Source organism: Microtus oregoni, unplaced genomic scaffold (genome assembly GCF_018167655.1).
Source record: "Microtus oregoni isolate MIOR12 unplaced genomic scaffold, Mior012 000048F_ref0000485, whole genome shotgun sequence".
NCBI classification, from domain to species: Eukaryota; Metazoa; Chordata; class Mammalia; order Rodentia; family Cricetidae; genus Microtus; species Microtus oregoni.
Window position 1 is genome coordinate 16,928,321 of NW_024543222.1, and position 22,156 is coordinate 16,950,476.

General features: G+C 53.0%; 1 protein-coding gene across 7 annotated transcripts; it reads right to left on the reverse strand.

The window, feature by feature from the left end:
- Positions 1 to 1,113: 1,113 nt before the first annotated feature.
- Positions 1,114 to 16,370, reverse strand: Etv4 (ETS variant transcription factor 4). Of its 7 annotated transcripts, none has more exons than XM_041635792.1 (13): positions 16,236 to 16,370; positions 15,655 to 15,765; positions 15,376 to 15,472; positions 15,103 to 15,150; positions 8,767 to 8,820; positions 7,061 to 7,187; positions 5,600 to 5,746; positions 5,115 to 5,383; positions 3,196 to 3,270; positions 2,969 to 3,037; positions 2,609 to 2,781; positions 2,254 to 2,355; positions 1,114 to 1,898 (listed from the first exon to the last, which is right to left on the reverse strand). In XM_041635792.1, the coding sequence occupies exons 2-13, from the start codon at positions 15,712 to 15,714 to the stop codon at positions 1,674 to 1,676; spliced, it is 1,446 nt and encodes a 481-aa protein (XP_041491726.1). In that variant the 5' UTR covers positions 15,715 to 15,765; positions 16,236 to 16,370; the 3' UTR covers positions 1,114 to 1,673. The 7 variants fall into 7 exon arrangements, with proteins under 7 accessions (XP_041491726.1, XP_041491728.1, XP_041491722.1 ...); XM_041635794.1 differs by having other exon boundaries at positions 2,969 to 3,001; positions 5,600 to 5,764; XM_041635788.1 differs by having other exon boundaries at positions 5,600 to 5,764.
- Positions 16,371 to 22,156: the final 5,786 nt, after the last annotated feature.

A 22,156-nucleotide genomic window follows, 5' to 3' on the forward strand; every position in this document is an offset into this window, starting at 1 on the left:
GGAGTTACAAATGGTTGTGAGCAGTCATGTGGGTACTGAGAATGAAACCCAGGTCCTCTGGAAGAACCCTCAGGGCTTTCAACAGCTAAGCCATCTCTCCAGGCTCCTGCCTCTTGTTCATTCTCAAGCCAGTATTTCCTAAGATTGAGAGCTCAGGAGATGGGGGTCTTGTGCACAGAACTGGAATCTTCTTGGCCACCCTGTGCAGGCATGTGAAGGTGAAAGGACAACCATGGGGAGTTCATTCTCTCGCTCCACCATGTGGGTGCTGGAGATAGATCTCAGGTACTACTAGGCTTGGCAGGAAGCACCCTACCCACTGAGTCACCCCCCACCTCCCGAACTGCTTTTCTGTCTCTTGCTCTGAATTGAGTCAGTCAATACACTGACTTTCAGTGTTTCTAGGAAAAGGTGGTGCCTTGTGTTTGTGGGTAGCAGTTGGCTTTCCATTGAACGAGTTTTTTTTAACTGAGCCAAGTTCTGGAAAGCTGGCTCTGGATACAGATTCTGTCCCTCCCTGCCTGTCACAGCTCCTCAGTCATGCCCTCTGTTAGGTTTCTGCCACCCCAGAACTGGTCTTGGGAGAATGCTTGCCCCAGAAGCTGCTGTCACCTCCTCGGGTACCTTTCTTCTTTTCCTCGTCCTAAGTGCTTGTCCCTGACCTTGGTAAAAATAGCAACTAGCTCACAGGAGGAAGAATAAGCAGTTGGGGTAAGCATGGTCTCCTGATCACGGGAGCAACTATGATCATAAAGCCACAGACCAGTGCCTCCCTGAGGACGTTCCTAGGGGCAGGCCAGCCATGCCATCTGGGTTAGAGTACCCTCTCTTATTTCTGGATCCTCACATGATCCTGGGCTGGGGAAGAGCAGTTTCACAAAATCCATTTTGTAGAGGAAAACCAATGGCCAGAGGGGAATTGCTCTTCTCCAGATTTGCCAGGGAAGGCCTGAGCTAGAACCCAGGAACAAGGTGTTATCACATGTCATCATGTAAGGTCTTGGGACAGACTTGGAACTCTGGTCATTTGCTTCATGGCCATAGCTCTTCCAACCTTAGGTCCTTGCCTCACAGATGCAAAGCGCAGACAGACAGTCAATGGGAGAAGCAGAGACATTTATTAAGGTCTGGCAGATGAGGTGAAAGTGGAACTAACTAGGCATGGGTAGACCTAGGGCAGAGAGTCAGAGGGCCCCTTGGAGGAGAACCTCTTTCATCCCTGCCTCCACCCACCACCCCGGCTGCCTCCCACTTGCTCCTGTCTCCCAGGGCACAGCACCAAGAACACAGGATCCCAGCTCAGGGCAGAGCCCAGAGCCCAGGTTTCCATCTCCCACAGCGGGAGAAGTGGGGTGTTCAGGGAACCCCCTTGGCCCTGCTGCCATAATAAAGTTAGGAAGCCCCTTGTCTGTCCCCAGAACAGCACAAATGGGGGTTCTCTGTGGTCAGGGTGGGGAACCGCCTCCGATTAAGACCTAGGCAGAGGCGAACCACAGTAAACTTCCGGAGTTGCTGCCTTTAGACTTGTCCTGCCTCCACTGTCCTTCCTGCAGACTCTGGAGTTATGACCCCAGAGACTTCTGTGGGTGTCAGCATGAGGGCTTCCCCAACACCAAATCTGTTGATATGTACACTGGGCAGCCCCACTCCCGGCAAGGGGAAGCCACTGGTGCCTAGTAAGAATATCCACCTTTGTGGCTGTAGTGCTGGGCAGGACCAGCCAGTTCTGGGAGGTAGGCAGGGCTCTCATCCAAGTGGGACAAAGGGACTGTGTCCTCCTCACTGACTGGCCGGTCAAACTCGGCCTTCAGAGCTGGACGCTGATTATCTGGGAAGGCCAGAGAGAACAGGGCCTCGGGCTCACACACAAACTTGTACACATAGCGCTCGCCAGCCACCTGTGGAGAAAGATCTGTCAGGCCAGACATACATACCCTGCCTCGGTAGGGGATTTGGAGGATCCTGCCCTTCTCATGGGCCCCCAAACATCAGGACCCCATGGCTTCCCTCACTGGTCCTTGGAGCCCACTCCCTTCTGGTATTGTTCACACATCTCTATCTCGGCATGCTTAGGGGCTGCTCAGTATTGTTTAGGGACTTTACAGGGGAACCTTGGGATTTACATTTTCTGTTCCTGCCAATGTGCTGAGAAACATGTTTGTTTTCTCTCCCTCTTTCTCCCACTCCCCCCACCTCTCTCCCCATGACCCTCCCTCACCCCTCCTCACAACCACGCTAAGACCTTAACCCGACCTTCTGCATGATGCCTTTCTCATAATAGTATCGCAGTGAGCGGCTCAGCTTGTCGTAATTCATGGCTGGCCGGTTCTTCTGGATGCCCCAGAGCCTGGCAACCTGGGGACAAGAGACAAAGTATTTGGGTGGGGATGCCATCTCTGAGGGAAAATGGGGGGTGGGGTGGGAGCGGAAAGGGCATTTGAGATGCTTGTGCAGAGATGATCTAGACTTGTTACCATACAACTGACTCAGGCTTGGCAAGAACCAGGTCAGGCAGATGAAGCATGACGGCGGCAGCGAGTGCCACCGTTTCTCCTCTCAAAGGCTCCCAAGATGCTGCACAGGAGGGGTGGGAACACCCAAGACCCACCTCTTCAGGTTCAATTAGTTTAAACTCCATCCCCCGGCCTGTCCAAGCAATGAAATGAGCATTCGTTGGGTCATCCAGCAGGGCCACCAGAAACTGCCACAGTTGCAAGGCACCCCGGCGCTGGTAGGGTGGCCCCTCTCGGAAAGCTCCAACCCCTTCCTGCTTGATGTCTCCTAGGAAAGTAGACGTAGGTGTGAGGTACAAGCCTCCTAACCAACCCCCTTCCCTTCCCCGTGGGGCGTCCCCAAACTCTTTCCTGAGTGTCCCAACCACTCCCAACAATGAGATGTGATTCTTAGGAGACCCAGTGTGATAGGGGTGGAGAAGACCACAGCCCCGCCATGCAGTCACTTCTCTGACCTTCAAATTTCTCAGGGACAATGCAGACATCATCTGGGAATGGTCGAAGAGATTTCTCATAGCCATAACCTTGTGGAGGAAGTTGGAGATTGGCTCAGATCTGAGGGTTCACTGACTGGAGACCCCATAGAATCCAAAGAGACTCCCAGCTGGGGTGAGTCTCCCCGACAGCAAGGATCCCTCTCCCCACTAGGAGGCCTTAGCCAGGAATGGAAGGGCTGCCTTACCCATCACTCCATCACCTGGAGAGGGCCCAGAGAAGCCCTCCGGGTGGAGGTACATTGATGTGCACCCAGGGACATCTGGGGGAGGGAGGAAAGGGCGATGCGGTTAAGTTGCTGAGGAAGCCGAGGAGCAGGGAGGATGAAGCCCTGCACACATTCAAGAAGTTCATGCCACCGCAAGCCTGCGGTCCAGCGACTGTCCTTTTCCCACCACCAAATCCCAGGGCAAGTACACCCAGGGGGAGCTGGAAGCCGGAGGCCCTCAGTTTGAGGGCTGGGGCCTGAGGGCATGGGGGCAGCAGCTGGGACTTGGCAGCCTGTTCCACCGGGCCCAAGATTCCAGGGAGCAGCTGTTTCCTGTGAGTTCAGGGGAAGGAGGGGGTGAGAGATGCACCTCCGGGGGTTGGGAAGTGTTCGCCTAAGACTTCCTCGGAATGGGCACACGTCCGGCCAGCAGGTCAGGTTCCAAGGCCAGTACCTCCCCTCTCTCTCCCTCTCTCTCTCTCTCCCTCTGTGTGTGTGTGTGTGTGTGTGTGTGTGCGCGCGCGCGCGCCCGCGCGCGTGTGAACAAATGAGAGGATCGCGGGGCGGGGGGGGGGGGGGGGGGGGCAGGGGTGGAGGCGGGAGATGCATACATCTCAGGAAGAGGCAGTGGGCATTGGGCTGTTTTGTTGTGCTTTGTCCGGGTCTAAGCGCATTCTACTGTGCGCCACGGCACAGAACTGAAACCTCCCAGGTCCACTTAGGGAAGGCGACTGTGTGAAGCCACGCTTCAAGTTCCAACCCTTTCCCGCCCCCTCCACTCCCACCTATGAAAGAGCCGCTGACACCCGACACCTCCGGGGAAGGAGGCAGGAGGGAGGGTTCATTCATCCCTCCATTTTGTGAATGGAATTCCTGACTCCATTCAGGAAAGTGGAGGGAGGAGGGGCAGGAGTTCAAGGGCAAGTAACACGATCCCCCCCCCCCCCCCCCTCCGGTCTCCAGCCTTTGAAGGTCAGCAACTCAGACCAGTCCCTCTTCCAGCCATTTCACCAGGCTCGGGGTTTACAGCCAGGGGTTGAGGAAGGGAAGCAACTATCGCGTTCTTCCTGGAATGGCTAGGGGTTTGTGGTTCAGCCCCTGACCCAGAAATACTCTGGGCACCAGGAAAAGAAAAATTCTACAATTCTCAGACAGCTCTGCAGCAACTGTCCTCTCTCCCTCTCTCTCTCCCTGCTCCCTCTCTCTGTCACCCTCCTTCTCTCCCCTCCTTTCCCTTCCTTTCCCATCTATTTATTTTGAGACAAGGTCTCACTCTGTTGCCCAGAATGGCCTGAAATTCATTATGTAGCTCAGGCTAGTCTGAAACTCATAGCCATCCACCTGCCCTCGCCTCCTGAATGCTGGCATTAATAGGAATGAACAACCACAGCTTTTTTTTTTTTTTAAATAGACACTAGTCCAGGCTAGCCTTGATGCTGGTGATCTTCCTGCCTTCACTTCCCAAGGGCTTGGTTTGCATGAGTGCACATGTACACCTCCCTTCATACTTTTAAACCACTGTGGAGACAAGGACTAATGATCTGTTTTGTATCCTCCAACTGCATAGTCATGTTTCAGGCACAGCACTCTGGTCTTAGTGGGTTAGTTAAACCCCCCCAATCCACAAACAGAAGTAAATGCCCAACTTTTCTTATTGTCAAAAGCTATAGGGCAAAGGTCTATATATCCTATCATTTTATCTGACTGTTGGCTGGCTAGAAAGGGATCATTCTTTAGAATATGTAAAAAATATGAATATGTGCATGGGTTGGATTATGGACTATGAGAAGGCACAAACCTTCTAGGGACCTTTGCTTTAACTGCTCACAGTAAGTAGTACCTGCCCACCCCACCTGGCGATCCCAGAGATGCTTCCAGTCCCCCCAAGAATCTCTTACCTGAATCATAGGCGAAGTCTGTGCGCTCCTGTTTGATCACCACCCCCGCCCCTGGGTACCTGTGCCCAGTGACCCCACCCTGGCTTGCAGCCGGCTGGCCAGCCTGTTCATACAGCGGGTCATGGTATTCCTGCTTGAAGCTCTGCTGGGGGTAGGGCGGGCAGGGCTCCGACAGCTGGTGCTGGTAGGGGGCTGCGAGAGGTTCCCGGCCCCCTCCCTGAGGAGATGTGAAGGAGTGGCACATGTCCAGGGGCTGCTGGAAGACGGAGCTGGACGTAACGGACAGAGAAGGAAGAAAAGAGAATCTTCCATTAGGTCCCCTGGAGCCTGTCACTTGCTGACATGGCTCTAGAGGGATAATGAGGCAGTGGTTCCCCGGTTCTCCTGTTCTCCCAGTCACTCAGGTCTCCACAGAGAACTAGGGAATTGAGCCCAGACTGCCTGGCGAGCCCTGGGTCCCTTGGTACTGTGGATTTCCTCCTTACCTGTGCTCTCCAAGGTACCCGTGGCCAGGGTGGGACTGCGAAGTGCTGGAGGATCTCAGGAGGCTCTGCGGCTGTTCTGCCCTGGGAAAGGGCTGCAGGGGCGACTGTCCAGGGGCACCGGGGGCGGGGGATTTGATGGCGATTTGTCTGGGGGAGTCATAGGCACTGGAGTTGAGGAGGAGATGGGGATGAAGGGACAGAGAAGCTAGGCAACCATCTTTTACCCTTCATCCCCCAGGAAGTGATTACTACAACTGTAGCAGTAGAGGGGCTGGGTGAAATTTTATTTATATATTTATTATTTATTTATTTTTTTGGATTTTCGAGACAGAGTTTCTCCGTACCTTTTTGGTTCCTGTCCTGGAACTAGCTCTTGTAGACCAGGCTGGCCTCGAACCCACAGAGATCCACCTGCCTCTGCCTCCCAAGTGCTGGGATTAAAGGCGTGCGCCACCGCTGCCCGGCTTATTTATATATTTAGTTAGTTTTAATTTTGTTCTGCTTTTCAAGACAGGGTTTCTCTAATCTTGGCTGTCCTGGAACTCACTTTGTAGACAAGGCTGGCCTGAAACTCAGAGGTCTACCTGCCTTGAGTGCTGGGATTAAAGGCATGCACCACCACCGCCCAGCGATTTTATTTGCTTGCTTATTTGTTTGTTTATTTATTTATTTGGAGGCAGGGTTTCTCTGTGTCTGACTGTCCTAGAAATTCGCTCTGTAGACCAGGCCAACCTCTGCCATCCTAGTGCTAGGAAAGGTTTTGGGTTTAGTTTGGTTTGTTTAAGATAGGGTCTCACGCAGCCCACCCAGGGTGGCGTCAAACTCTCCGTGTGTAGCCAACAATGACCTCCAACTTGACTCTCCTGTTTCTCCGTGACAACTGCTGAGATTGCATGCACATCGTCAGCTGCCAGGTTCACGTGGTGCTGACATTCAAATCAGGACTTTGTGCACACTAGGTGAGCATTCTACCAACTTAACGACCCTCCCTGTCCCCAAGCAAATTCTTTTTTCATCTTGCTTTGTAGCTCAGCTTGACCTGGCCTTCTCTGTGGAGCTAAGGCTGAGCTCAAACCCACAATCTCCCTGTCTCAAGTACATGTCATCATTCATTTTTTTTTTTTTTAAATCCTCAAACTGAGCCTCTTGGCTTGACAACAATCTCTAAAGCCAAGAGCTACTGGTTTGGGTAGGACATGGCCTCCAGGTAGAGATTCACTGTGCTCAGGCCTCAGCATACCTGGGGCCATCTGTCCACTGTGCGGTTCCTCCTGCTAATACTCAGGAATCCTTGCTAGGGCTACCTACAGAGTAGGAAACCCTCTGTTGTCCAACCATCTCTCTCTACTGCTGCCTCACTCAGGGCTGCCACTGCTCCCCCACCCCCAGTCCTCAACTGAAGCCGTGACCTCCTGACACCTTGCCCCAGACTTCACCACCCCCTCCTGGGCCAGCGCTCACCTGGAATAAAGGCACTGCTCTCCTTGGTGGTAGGGGAGTGACGGCTTCCTGCTGCAGGACAGGGCCGGTTCTGTGCGGGGACTCTGGGGCTCCTTCTTGATCCTGGTGGTGGGGCTGTGGAAGGCTACTGTGGGGCAGGACAGTAGGACAGAGCAAAGTCAGAGTGTCACATCGAGGCTTTCTGACACCCTGGCTTTCTGAGGACTGGCTAGGTCCGGTGTCCTCCCTTCCTGCTCTCATTCCCTGAACACTGAAGTTGGACGCTTTCGGAACATCCTGGCTAATGTCTGGTATTAACCAGGAGAACCATCTAAGAGCTCGACACTCACACTCCCAGCCAAGAAAACACCTTCATAAAAGTGAGCATATTAAACCGGGTGGTGGTGGTGCAGGTCTTTAATCCCAGCACTTGGAAGGCAGAGACAGGCGGATCTTTGTGTGTTTGAGGCCAGCGTGGTCTACTGAGTGAATTCCAGGACAGGCTCCAAAGCTACAGAGAAACCCTGTCTTGAAAAACAAAACAAAACAAAAACAAACAAACAACAAAACAAAGAGTGAGCATATCAGACCCAGGGCCTTAGGCTTTCCTGAGTGCCCTGGAAAATTCCAAGTGAGAGACATGTTTTCTTGTTTGGGGCTAGAAAGATTCTTTGGTTTTTTTTGAGGGAGTTTGGCTGTTAGCCCGCTTGCCTGTCAGCTGAGTAATATACACATGCTCCCAATTATCTGTGAGAAGCAGGAGTGTTGGCCTGTTCTGGGCCCCTGCTGGGTCTTCAAAGTCCAGCCACCACTGTGGCTGAGCCCTGGTGGGAGTGATGTCCTGGCTTCCTGCGGTCGCATCAGAGGCCCTGGAAGCCGCAGTTCTGATGGCTGCTGTTTACCATTCTTGTGCCTGCTGTATTTCATGGGTGACAGCATCCGAGAGCAGTACCTGATATCCCAACATCCTTTCTCATACTTTTCTCCTTTTTGGTTTTGTTTGTTTGTTTGTTTGTTTTTTCAAGACAGGGTTTCTCTATGTACCCCTGACTGTCCTCCAATTCACTCTGTAGACTAAGCTGGTCTCGAGCTCACAGAGATCCACCTGCCTCTGCCTCCCAGGTGCTGGGATTAAAGGCACCACACCAAGCTTTCTTTTTCATTTGAGGTAAGGCCTCACTACGTATCCAGACTGGTCTCCGACTCACTATCCTCCAGATTACAGGGGTGGGCCACCGTACCTGGCCCAGCATCATTTCTCAGCAGTGACACGGTGACACTAGGGTCAGATTTGGGGGGCTGTCAAGAGCACTGTAGATTATTTTTGCAGTGCCACTGACCACCCCATTTTTAACCCAACCCCAAACTCTCCAGAGACATTGACGAATCTTTCTTGGGGCACCATCACCAGGGCTAAAGAGATTAACAGAACAACAGAGCTGGGTTCTGCTGAGATGTCTCAAGTCCTTTGCTTTGGCTGGAAAGAGAAAGCATCTGCTCCGAGTCACAAGGCTGCAACTCCAGCGGGGAACCAAGGACTTCACCGCCCAGTCACTGCATTGGACTTGGAGTCCATATGCCAGGATGGGGAGCCCCGGCCTTCACCCTGTCTCTAGGTGAGAGCAAATTGCTCTCCTCTGGGTGACTCTTGGTCGGTCCCCATGACTCATTTCCTGTCCTTCGCTGGTCCCCATCCCCCACCCCTGTACCCAGTGCTCACTACTCACAGGTTTCTGAGTGGAAATCAGGAACAAACTGCTCATCGTCGTCTGGCACCTGAGCTGCAGAGAGAAGCCAGAGGTGAATCTGGGCTGTGACCCTACAAAGTGGAGCCCAAGGAAGACACCCTTGCTGCCACCCTGAAGATGCACTCCAGCCCTGAAGCAGTCACACTTTCCTTAAACTAGGGTGACTCTGCCCCAAAACCTGTTATCCCCCGCCCCCCCAGCTCCAGTTGCATGAACCACCATGGGAGAGTTACAGGGGGCGGGAGGAAAACCAAAGGGACTAGAGGATGCCTAGGTGTTTTGTCCCTGGTTTCCTCCATTTTTCTGAAGTGCAAATGGACCTGCCCTTCAAAGTTTACAAGGCTTTGTCAGGGCTCCCAGCAGACTGCCCTCAGGGGTGGGCAGGAGTCACAAACTGTGGGATCCTGTGGACCTGGAATCGGAGGAGGAAATTCTGAATTTGGAAGAGGCCCTGGAGTCTGCGCTTCAAATAATTTCCCAGGTGCTTTGGAGACACACAAGAGTTCTAGAGCCTAGGAAAGGGAATGGAGGAGAGAGAGCTGCTGCAGTGATGGGAAAGGGAGTAAAAATAGGACAGGAGGAAGTCGGAGACACCGTCTCTTCATTGATGTGTCGCCAAGGGAGAGGAGGTCTGGGGAGCATTCTCCAGTGGCGAGCATCTCTGTCCCAAATGGTACCTCGATGAACTCCATGGCTTTTGTTTATTTTTGCCTCTCTATCAAAGGGGGGTGGGGAAGAATTACAGCAGAAAGAAGAACGGACACAAAGAAGAACTTCCTGATTGTCTAGGATAATGGTGGGTCTGAAGCAGGACAATGGAACTCGTGACCAAGGAGACTGGACTGTCACTCCCTGGAGACTGCTCTCACACTGGACAATGTTGAAATTGCAAGATAAAAGACTGAGACTTCAGAGTGGCCGGTGAGGCATGTAAGTCGAGGGGTAGGGAACACCCTACACCCAATCCCGTGTGAGCACACAGGTGCAGATCTTGGCCGCAGGACCCTGTTTGTCCCCCTGCTCACCAACTTCAGACCTTGCAGCACGCACAGCCGGCAGGGTGATCTTTGTACAATAGAAACCAAATCCCTTTGCTCTCTTGCTTAAAATGTGAAATCTGAACTCTTGCCCTTGGCCTCCTCTGTCTCTCTGGCCTGCCTCTCCTTGCTGTTGGTATGCCCTAGCACCTGGGTCTCCTTTGGCCCTCAGTCCTGCTGAGCTGGGTCCTTTCTCCACTGATCCTCTACTCTGCTCTGGATTTCACTATGTATCCCAGGCTGACCTAAAGCTCAGCATCTTCCTGACCCTGGCTAGAATGCTAGGGTTATAGATGAGCCCCAGCCAGGCTTATTAGAGACCTTCTCTGACCATCCAAAGCAAAACTGTCCCTTTTGGCTTTCCGTCTCAGCTGGCATCTGACCCCCCCAACCATCTTATTAATGCATGTTCACATATTAATGTTCATCTCTTCACCAGGAAGTTAAGGGCTTTGCCGTCTTCAGATGTCTATGATGTAGCGCCCAGAACAAGGTCCTACTCAGATCAGATACTGAATGATGGTTATTTATGAATAAGCAGCCTCAGGCTGGGAGGAGCTAGCAGCACAGACTCGGAAAGTAGGCAGCGCTTAAGCCAGACAGATCTCCCCTTACCCTGCAGCTACTCCTGCCCACATACCAGCTACCACCAGCTTTGGCACACCACCGGAACAGCTCATCTTACAAGGATGCTCAAGCTGTGGTCAAATGCTTGCTTCAACTGTCAGACGTTCCAAGTGGTTAGAGCTATAGGTTGATTTTTATTTATTTACTTATTGCAATGGTGGGGGTTGAATCAAGGCCCTTTTGAACCTCTACCCCCACCCCCTTTTTGAGACAAGGTCTTACTAGGTACCTCAGTCTGGCCTTAAATTTAAATTCACCATCCTCCTGCCTCAGCTTCTAGGGGTTGTGACTACAGGCCTTTGCAGCACCATGTCTGGTTTAGATGATTATTTTGTTAGAGACTCGGGTGAAGGAGTTTAAGAACCAGAAGTCTCCAGTAATTAAGAACTTACTTAGATCAGCGTACTATAATTCTAAAGTGACCAAATACATCAATGGGATGCTAAATCCCTCGGCAAATCCCCAACTTTTTGGAAGCCCAACTACAATTCCACAGAAACTGTCTGCCAGTCAGCCTGACTGAAGAATTACCCGGCTTTATTATCCACACTGGCTCCTGGTTCCCAGGCCTCAAACCCGGGAAGTCATTCTGTAAGACAGAGGTGGACCAGGCGTCCACATTTGCAATAAATGTCCCTGGTGACTGGCTCATTTGGAAAGCATTAGTCAAAGGAAAGGACACCTTCATCCCTGCTCTGTTTTCTGGCCCATGCAAGGATGACAGACACCCTGGAGCAAGCAGGCTGAGCGATATGTTCCCCCCACACACACTTAGGCAAGGAGGGTCCCGAGGGCAAGGAAAGGGTGCAGAACTTGGCAGGGGGTTGCTGCCGTACCCTGGAGACCCTCTTGGGGCCTCATTAACTACCGGTTTCCAGTGAGGTAATGGGCTGGGGGCATCTCCTGCTGACGCCACTGGGCTACAGAGCCCTGTGGGTCATTTATCTGACCTTTCCTCCTGCCTCAGGCTTGACAGTCTATCCAGAAGCCCAGAAGAGACCTCTCTTCCGCACATAGACTACACCCTCAAAGAGGTGATGCTATCCTCTTCCCAGAATGGGGAGTGAGCCCCACTTCCTGCTCAGCTCTCCCAATATTGGCCCTCCCCCAAAGGGGTACAACAGGGCCCTCAGTCACCCAGAGACTATCAACTGGGATAGAAATAGGAACGGAAACAGAGCCTTGCGTTCCTGGAGAGCAGAAGAAATTTTAATTACCATGTTTGGTCCTGAACATGCACCATTCTATTTGTTGACTCGGCTATGTTTTGGCTGCCTAGCTAGTGTGCCGGAGTCTGCCCCTAGCTCCCATGGCACTAGGAAGGGGACCACTAGGTGGGGAGAGAGAATATATTCAGGGGCTGTTCCCCCCAACAGGAGCCAGGGGGACCCAAGGATGGGCTCCAGGAGAAATGGGAACCTCCACCAGCTATGCAGGGAAGCCTATCACAAGCTAGCTAGCTCCCGCGTATCCCACAAAGGGATGCCATCCTCTGGGCGTGGGGACAGTCCCTCATAAGAGTGAATGGTAGCTTCTCCAGAGCTTCTGTGTCTCTCTTGGCCGTGTGTGTGTGTGTGTGTGTGTGTGTGTGTTTTACCCGCACTCTGCCCCCAACCTGGGAGCCTCTATCTTGGAAGGAACCAGTTTTCTGTCTGTGGAGGGGACATGCCACTCAAGGAGCCTGGAAGGGGAGGAAATAGAAAGATGGAGGAGGCACTGAACTAGGAAAGACTAGGGAGAGAGCTGAGGACTAACCCCCCCCCCAGCAGACTTCCCACCCCAGACACCAGCGTGCATGCATATACTTTCACCCCAATTCCTTGCACTTCACTCTGAGAAAATATGTGGGTGAAAGCGTCCTCCATGCTTTGCTTCCACACATGGGGTCTCTCTTTGGTCTCTATATTTAAGGAGGCCAAAGGGCCAGGGGAGGATCACCCTTGGAGGAGTGTCTGGTTGCAGTAATTCTTATAGAAGGATGAGCCCAGATCCATCCCTTAAAATTCTGATAAAAGCTATAAACCATCCTCATCCGAGAAAAATCCAGATTTTATCATCATATATGATGCAACCCCAGCAATTTTACATGCATAATAGCAATGTCAAGGACCCCCAAATCTATCCATAAGTCTTCTGGGAATTCACAGACTGCCCCCCCCAAACTTCATACAAAGGGCATACATAGCTTAGTCAGTGTTTCTAACGACCAAAGAGACCACAGAGTCATTGTCCCTAATGGTTCTTGAAGGCTCCTGACAGTCCCACAAAGGGACCCTCCATCAGATCCACAAATCTTTTACATAACCAACCACATCTTGGCGCAGTCTGCCTAAGCCTGGGTTTCTCCGTGACAGCCTGATCCTTTTCCCGGCATCGCAACAAATCACAGGCACCCTGAAACCAGATGACCCTCCTCAGCTCCCTTAATACTTCTACCCAGAAAAATCCTGACCCCAAAGGTGGGTATGCTGCCTCAGGAGAGTCTCATCACACTCACCCCAAAAGCCCAGCCAGCAGCCGAGATTCCGGAAGCCATGTTCACTTTTCTCTCTATCCCTGCTTGGGTCCAGCCTGGTCATCACCACCCCTAAATCTTCACCGCCCCACCCACACTATAAGAATTCTCCAAATTGAGGCTTTAGGAAGAAACCAAGATGAGAGAGGGGAGGTTAGGTTCTGGGCCCCATTCCTCCTGATGTCCCCCACCATTGGCAAGTTTCCAAAGACATCCCTCCCTATCACCCCTGTGGACTATGGAGGGCACTGACCTGGTGGGAAGAGGCAGGAGAGGAGATGGGGGTGATGTTGGGACGGTGCAGGGGGACAGGACCCCGGCAGCTGCATCTGTCTCCGCAGAGAGAGTGAGGAGCAAGTGGCCTCAGCATCCCCCCCTCAGGCCTGGCCATCCATTGCCAGCTGGGAACCTGAGCTGCTCCCTCAGGAGGAAGGAGAGGGAACCAAGGAGATCCCAGCCCCCCCCCCCACCTTGCATTCCCCACCCCCACCTCCACACCCACTGGATTTAAATGTACAGGGACTCCCAAGGCAGCGGTATGTAACACACACATGCACGCGTGCGCACATGCAAGCGCACACCCACTTGCTGTCACACTAGCACACACAGACACACACATAGACTGTCACTAGACCCACCACCAAGGGGAGGAGCTTCCAAGGTTGGGTAAAGAGAGCATTTTCCACCCCTTGTCATCCAAACAGACCAAGTACTGCCAAAATGCCACCCTGAGCTAACTCACAGTCTGAGCGCTGACCACTGTGGGAACCCTCAGCTGATGGGCAGGGAAGGGAACCCAGAGAGCCAGACCAAAATCAGAAATCAGGGGTAAGAAAGGAGGTCTTTAAGAGCTCATGGAAACCCTGAGTTCTTCACCTCCAGAACATGGGGTGGGGATAAGCCCACCCAACAAAGCTCTTCATGTAACTAGGAGCTGGGTATTCAGGTGAGGGAGATACACTTGATACCTCAGAACCACCTAGCTTCCCATTCCACAGTTTTGGAGGATGAATTCCATGCTAAACAGTCATTCTGCAATTAATAATAATAATAATAATAATAATAATAATAATAATAATAATAATAAATGTTTGAGGTGGTGGCCAAGACATTCTTCTCACCTAAGCGTTCCTATAGCTAATCCTGGGAGAGGTGGATCTGAGTTTGTAAATTCCGAAAGAAAGGTACCCAGAGTGGAGAACGGGGAAGCCCACAGGAAGAGAAAAGACCTCAAGAAATAGCTCACTTCTGGTTTCTTGGTTTTCAGAGTATTGATATAAAGGGGGTGTTAGCTAAGATGGGTGGGCATATTAACCCTTCCTGAATCTCGGGACTGTAAGTCACCATGCCTCTTTCTCCTGGCAGCTCTGCCAGAGACACCCTTGGGTTAAATAACCTCACCAAAACACACCAACTAGGACCCAGCTAGGACATATGGCCCCACCCTGCCCAGGCTGGGCCACTGACACTGACCGAGCCTGGCCACCGCACAACCAACCCACCAACATACAGGAAGGGGAGCATTTGCCTGGGGGTGGAGGTATTCAGGAGGGATAGAGGGAGGGCCAGTTGCCACTGGAATTATAATCAAGGCTATTTGGGGAGGCAGCCCTGAGTCTTCTTTGCCAAAGTGCCAAGAAAAGAATTATTGAAACTTTTGTTGTTATTTTGGCTTGGGCAGTAAATTGGTCCTTGGAGTTAGGAAGAAGCGAAAGGAAGGCAGTAAAAACCAATGTTCCAGCAACTTCAGAAGATAGGTAACAAATTACCCCTTAATTCGCCTGTTCCTCTCCGCTTTCTTTCAACAGCTCAACACCCCAACACTACACCTAGGCATGGAGCCTCCTGCCAAACAAACTTTGCAAATGAAATTTTCAACCAGGATAAAAACGGGCCTGGGGCCAAGTTCCATTCAAATAAGCAAATACCTCACACAATAGTCTGATTCATCCCCAGGCCTAGTTATACAAGCCTGGCTCAGGGTGAGAAAATAAATATCGAAATAAGTGTCCATACTAGGCACTGGGAAGAGTGAAGTGGTTAGGGACTGGGGGAGGGGAACTGAAGGACCCCCTGAGACAGAGAAGACCCCCCACGCCCCATTTCTGATTTTAGGGAGACAACAAAACTACTCACCTTCAGCGAGCCACGTCTCTTGGAAGTGACTGAGATCCTGGAAGAGATCTGACGGGTGAATATTGGAATTGGTGATGAGGTGGAGAGGATATGGGGAGAGATCTGGCAAGCCCGGGTTACAGCCGCCCCACTGGGGATAAGGGACGGAGAAGAATGATCAAAGTCCTCTAGGTGGTTTGACTTTTAGAGTAACGTGGGTTGGGGAGGTCCAGGAGAGGGCTTTGGGATGTATGTGGGTTGAGGAGAGGGGTCGCAGTTAGTCTGGTTCTTTACCTTCGGAGTCGGAAGGCGGTAGGGAGCCCGGGTCCATGAGCTTCCCCTGCGGGACCATCAGCGCTTCGCCCAAGCTCCCATTTCCGGGAGATTTCTGCTGGAAGGAGGGGGGAGAATGCCCCCGAATCACCCTAAGGAGTCTAACTTGGGGGTGGGGTCCCGGGGCGGCTCGGGGCTAGGCCGCCCTGGACCCCACTGAGACCCCCCGGGAGGGGACTGTGGGGCAGTAGGGGCGGGGTGCGGGGCGGGGGCGGGCGTGGAGGCCGGCGCGGCGCTCACGCTGCAGAAGGTGTAGGGCACTCGCTGGTCCAAGTATCCGCCTTTCATCCTCCGCTCCATCCGGCCGCTCCCTCCGGCCACACGGCCGGGCCTCCGCGCGGAGGCAGAGACCTGGGAGGGGGGAGGCAGTTCGTACACGGTCCCCGGAGCGCTGCGGGGGGAGGGGGCGATCGCGAGGCTTCGGGTCGGACAGTGAAACTTCTCCGACTCGCTGGGACCTGCGCGGCCGAGCGCCGTCACCGCCACTCCCCTCCCGCCAAAGGAGGTCCCACCTGCTCCCGCGAGCTGGGGTCGGCGTGTCTGCTTTCTGCAGCCCTGCTCAGCCCGGGCTGGGTTACATAAGACGTGTGTGTGCGCGCGTGTGAGTGTGCGTGTGTGTATGTGTGTGTGTGTGCGCGCGCGCAAGGCGCACACCATTCGCACGCCCATAACTCAGGCACCCCCTCCAGCCCCGAATCCCGACGCCTCCCACTCCCGCCCCGGAATGTGCGGAAGCGGGCGCCGAACAGAGAGTGTGGTGTGTGGGAGATGAAGCGGGGAATCGCAGACACTCTCCCTTCCTTCCCCTTCCGCAGCTTCACCTGAGGCTCGCGCGTCTGTGCAGGGGCCGCGGGGGATGCTCAGCATGCCCGGGGGATGACACAACTAAGGTGGAGGGGCTAGGCCGGAGCGAGGCGGCCTGAGCCCCGGGTCCCCAGAGCCCCGGCTTGTTTTCCGGGCGCAGCAGACAGTTGTGAGCCCAGGGGAGCAGCTGATTGGTGCATTTCCTTTGCCTCGGCCTCAGTTCTCGCTCCCCCACCCCCTCCAACCCCCGTTTCCCTTTGTTTCATTGACTTTTGTGAATGAAACCCCAGGGCCGGGCACGCCCGCCAATCCGCAGACTCGCTTTGCCTGGCTCGAGGGCGGAGTTTCCCATCCACGGAGGCCAATCAGAATGTAGGGGCTGTCTCTCGGCTTCATTCACTTCTTGGACTTCCATTCATAAAAAAATAAACTCCTTTCGGCCTCAGTTCATTCATAAAGAACTGAGGGAAAAAAAGGGAAGCTGAGGATCGGGCAGCTTCTCTACCGGTCCCGGCGTGGGCTTTGGGTCTGAGGAGCCCTGAGCTCCTCCCGCTGGCGTTAGCACACACCTCTGTGCATTTGTGCCTACGTGGGAGTGTGAACACGTCTGTGTGCCCTGGGGGGAGGGGGAAGCAAACGAACTTGTGTGCCCAGAGGAACCGTAATAACCAGCATTTATGAAGCGCTCTGCCTCCACGTGCTCATTTCCTTCTCATAACCTGGTGCTGCGGAGCTGTTGTTTCCGTTTTATTTTACAAGTGAAAATGGAAGAAAGCTAAGAAAGGGATGTTGTCCCTCACCCGAGGTAACTCGGCTAGCCAACTGCTGGGCATTAGCGTCTCAAATCCATCGCGGTCTTCTCTGCAGCCCTGTGAGACCATGCGCTTCAAGTGAAGTAAGCTCTGGGAAAACAGTGGATGCCCACTTGGTGCTCAGTGAATGTAAAATGGCGTGAATACAGTTTTCTCCTCCGGGGCCTGTAATCTGTAGAGCTGCTTTATCTGTGACCCACTTGACCATTCATTCATTCACTGCTGTGAAAACAGGAGGCTCAAGGACAGGTGATTGCCCTCTCTCTGCCATCTTGTTTTTTATCTGAAGGCAAGCATGACTTGACCAAAGGCAAGGATGGGTTTCAGTTTTGCTCAATAAGTTGATCACGGTGTTTGTAATTTCACTCCATCAGTCAGTAAGTATCTGCTGTGTCAGAACCAGTGCTTGGTGGCTAGCAAGCAACTGAGAGAAAGACCACCTCCCCCTGGGGTCTGGCTTGCTCTCCCTGCCACCACAAGGACCCACAGGCCCATGGGGGCAGCTTTCAAAATCCATCTCATCCAGCACCCTACTTTACAGGTGAGGCAGTGAGGGTTCTGGGTAGGGACATGATACACACAATCTCTTCCAGCCTGTCAGAAGGAGTTCAAGCTGGGACAAGAACACTGGCTGGCTACCTGGCACCTGAATAGGGCTCATTCTGCAGCTTAAACACCTCCCCTCCGCCCCCCCCCCATTATCTGCCAAACTGTTCTTTAACGCTCAAACCTGCTGCCCTCTCCTCCAGGAAGCCTTTCTTTCATGAGAGCTCGGGTCAGCCCCTATCCTTGGTGAGGTACCTTTCCTCCTGTTTCCGGTTCCAGAAATCCCCATGTGTGCACAGGGACCAGGGGAGGATCTCTCTGTAAGACCTCCTTGAGGCTCACTCATTTTCACTAGCACAAAATGCCTGTCAGGTAAATAGCTACAATAAAAAGCAAAGTAATGGGGTTTTGTAGGCACCCTGCCCAAGGAAGGAGAGACAAGCCCAAGCAAATCCCAGCTTGGGGCGGGGTGTTGAGTTCCTAGGCCAGGAGAAGTGGGGGAGGAAGACAGGCAGTTCTAGGAAGAGAGCTCTGATGTGGTCTCCACGAAGGTTCAGTTGGGTCCCTGAGTGAGCACTGGGTGCTCCAGTCAGGGCCTGTCCAGGGCTGCCTGTCTGGTTCTGAGTCCCTTCATTTCTCTGGATGACCCTGGCTACTCAATATCCCTCCCTCCTATCCTCACCCTCCCCAGGCCTGGCAAAGACCAAAGGAGCCTTCCTCCCTGTCTCTGGCTCAGCCTGCAGACCCAGTGAGAGAACAAGCCACAGCTGGAGCCGCCACACTTGCCTGGGCCTCTGAGCACTCAGGTTAAGCACAGTGACATGTCCAAAGGGAACGCTGGAGCCTCCTCAGCAGTGGGGCCCGAGGTGGTTGCGGAAGAAGAGAGAGACTGGGGGTACGAAGTAGGGCTCTCGTTGTGGGTTAAGTGACATTGACTGAGCCAGCTTTGTGTGCATGCTCTGCGCCAGTTCCTGCCACCTGCTGTCTTCACCTCATTGAGGTGACAATGGAAGCCTTTCAAGTGGGCACACTAACCCCAAGGTCCCCCCCACACAGACGGAGGATACCCCAAAGACTGACTTTAAGGAAGCACACGAGGCCGCTTGGAGGACATTGCCAAGTCTGACCTACACCGCCCTCACTCAGATGCAGAATGCCCACAACTCCTCTGTGATACAACATGCTTCCTGATTCCTCCAGTATACCTCCATGAGAGGCTGGGCAGGTAAATACTCAACCTCCAGTCGATCGGGGGACTGAACTCTAACCTGTTTCCTAGGAGTTTACACAGACTTTAGAGGTGTACATTTTCATACAAAGGCAGCCCATAGTTTGCTGCGGGAGTTGCGGAGACCAGAGACCCAGAGTACAGGCGTGGGAAGGAAGAAAGCTGTTTAAGGTGCCTGAGTGCAACCACACGCTGGCTCTGGAGCCATCAGAGAGGTGGATCTTCCCCACATAGCTTTTATAACGCTTTTCTTAAGTATTTATTTATGTTTTTTTCAAGACAGGGTTTCTCTGTGTAACAGCCCTAGCTGTTCTGGAACTTGCTCTGTGGACCAGGCAGGCCTCCAACTCACAGAGATCCGCCTGCCTCTGCCTCCCGAGTGCTGGGATTAAAGGCGTACATACCACTACCATCCGGTTTATTTACTTATTTTTAATTTTACTTTTATTTATGTGTGTGTGTAGGTATGTGTGGGTGCTTACAAAGGCCAAAGGCACTGGATCTCCTGAAGCTAACAGGCAGTTTTGAGCCATCTGGTGTGGGTGCTGGGGACAGAACTCAGGTCCTCTGGGAGAGCAGCAAGTGCTATAAACTGATGAGCCATCTCTCCAGTCTGTATTTTGTTGTGGCTGGATGGTTGACTGGTTTCTTTCCTCCCCTCCCCCTCCCTCCTCCCTCTTCTTTTCCTCCTTTCCCCTTTTTGAGACAGAGTCTCATATGACTCATCCCAACGCAGAACTCCCTGTGTAGCTAGGATGGCCTTAAACTGTTGATCCTCCTGCCTCTGCCTACTTATGACTTTCAAAACAGAGTCAGATGCTAGGTCGCCCAGACTAATCTTAAATTTGTGATCCTCTGTCTTGTCTTCCTGGGGTGCTGGCATTACAGGTGAGCAAGAGCACATTTGGCCCACATAGGCTTTGGGGAAATGAATGGTGGGGGCTGGTTTGGGTCCTTAATGTTGTGTTAGCTGGAGCCATGCTGTGGGTAACCTGTCCAGACTGATTGCAGGGGCAGAGATGTCTTTAGGCTTGGCTTCAGCAGTACCTCGGAAAGCAGAGTTCCAGGCGCATGAAGGGAGAACTCAGAGAATAATGCAAGGGGACTACAGCAGTCTTAAGGCCCAGGGATGAGACTGAGATCCCTTTGGCGTCTGCCAGGCTGAGAGGCTTTCTCCCGGGAGAATGAACCAGAGAGCAGAACCTGGGGTGGGGGCTGTGTTAGAACCTTCCCATGAGCTGGTGATGGGTCGGAGTCACGGAAACAAAGCAACCAAACCAAGCCAACAAACCGTGTCACTCTTGGATTTCCTTTTGTCCTTTTCTCACTGGCCCAATTTCTCTTTGCCTCCTTCCAACTGCAGGAACGCCAGACCCTCATCCATGCCATAAACGGAAAGTGTGCCTCAGGAAACTAATTGCCTGCATCAGTCTGTGTCTGCTCATCTCGCTGCAGAGAGAGTCTATGGCTTTTATCAGGGTCACCACAGAGTGGATCTGTAATGGCCCATCCCTGCTCTTCAGGTTGGAAGCATGGCCCTTGTGTCTTTTATCCCTGTATCTTCACATTACCAAACGCTGAGCGAGGATGCCCTGCTACGGCAGAGCCTGCTTAGAGGAGGGTGGAAAAGCCGCTTCCCCTGTTCCAGTTCATCTTCCACTAGCCTGAGTGTCCCCCATCTCCTGCCCCCTGTCTCGTGTCACTCCAGGCAGACCCCAAGCTCAGGGTGGAGCATCCCGATCCTTTTACTCCATCTGAGTGTGGAGATCACAGGTGTGCACTCCACCTGGCAGAACCCTCTTGAGACTCCACTGAACAAGGGCTCTCCAGACAGCAGAAGAGATCATGGGCCCAGAGGAGGGGGATGAGAACAAGCTTGCCCAATGTGCTGGGTTCCCTGGTGGAGGCCAGCAGTCCCGGAACAAAAGTACTGGATGGAGATGAGGACACTGTCCCGCGGGTGATGCGGGGCTTAGTGTCCACAAGAGCCTCCATGAAGCCAGGAGGAGCCCAATGACTCCCGAGGAGTTTCCTCTGCAGTCAGTGGTCAGATGTGGATCCCGGAGATGCTCCAGCCTGTGTAGAACAATTGCAGCACTCCCAGGTGTAGAGTAAAGAACACAGGACGTCTGTGGGACTGAGCCAGTCCCAAGGAGGGTCTGACCTGACCTGAGGGCTCCGCAGGAATGCGGGCCCAGAGTTTGGGGACCAGTAACTCCTACTTGTAAATCTAGCGAGTACCTGGGTGAGATGGCTTGGTAGGTAGATGTGTCTGCTGCCAAGCCTGGTGACTTGAGCTTGATCCTTAAGACCCACATGGCTGAAAGAGAACCAGCTCCTTCAAGAAGTCCTTTGATCTTCACATGTGGGCATCCATGAGCACACAGACACACAGAAACACACACACACACACACGAGAGAGAGAGAGAGAGAGAGAGAGAGAGAGAGAAAGAGAGAGAGAGAGAGAAGGAATAATATTTTGAATTTTTCTCCCTTTTTCCTTTCGTGTGTTTGTGTGTGTGCTTGTTCAAATACGTGTAGGCACACATGTATGGGTGCCTGTGCACACGCGTGTCTGCCGATGTGAAGGTCTAAAGCTGAGACAAGTATCTTCCTCGCTCACTCTCCATCTCATGTGCTGAAGCCGAGTCTCTGGCTGAACTTGGAGCTTGCCAGCTTAGCTAGTGGAGCCTGCTTGTCCAGGGGATTCCCTGCCTGCCGTCACCCCCTTCACAGGGGGATTATGGGCTGCCATGCCCACCTGGCACGTCCGTGAGTAGCGTGGCTCCGAATCCTGTTCCCCATACCTGTGCAGCGCAGTCTTCACTTCCTGAGTCATCCACAGTACCCCACATTGTAGCGTTTTAACATTGTTCATCACACTTTTATTTATCTGGAGGGCCTGCACGCTGTGACACGCATGTGGATGACAGGGGACAATCCACAGGCTCTCCTTCCTTCCACCACGTGGGTGAGGATCAAACGCAGGTGGGCAGGCTGGGCCAGCAAGTGCCTCCACCAGCTGCATAATCCCACTGTTTCCATTTGAATACTTTTGAACAAAGTGGAATATGTGCGCTGCCCTCCTTTTCTTTGAAACACTGTGTCAAGAGGAAAGCCTAAGCGAGAGCCAGAGGCCGGAGGCCAGTGGTGGCCAGAGGAAAGCAGTTTCTATTTTTAGAAGGTGTTGGTGACTCCAGCTTTCCACATTCGCTGCCTGCAGCAGCTCAGGACTCCGTTGAACATGCAAAGCTCTGTTTATTTTTGGCTGTCCTGTCTCCCCCTGTCCATTTAGATTTCCACCTCTCTGTTTCTAGAACAGCCGCTCACACAGGAGCCCTCCCAGAAGACT

Coding starts and splice junctions, on each gene's coding strand:
- Etv4 (XM_041635788.1), bottom strand. CDS start 15,714: ATGGAGCGGAGGATGAAAGGCGGATACTTGGACCAGCGAGTGCCCTAC. Junction 5,384..5,599: donor GGGTACCTTGGAGAGCACAG/GTAAGGAGGAAA, acceptor CGTTACGTCCAG/CTCCGTCTTCCAGCAGCCCC. Junction 1,899..2,253: donor AGAAAGGCATCATGCAGAAG/GTCGGGTTAAGG, acceptor CTTTCTCCACAG/GTGGCTGGCGAGCGCTATGT.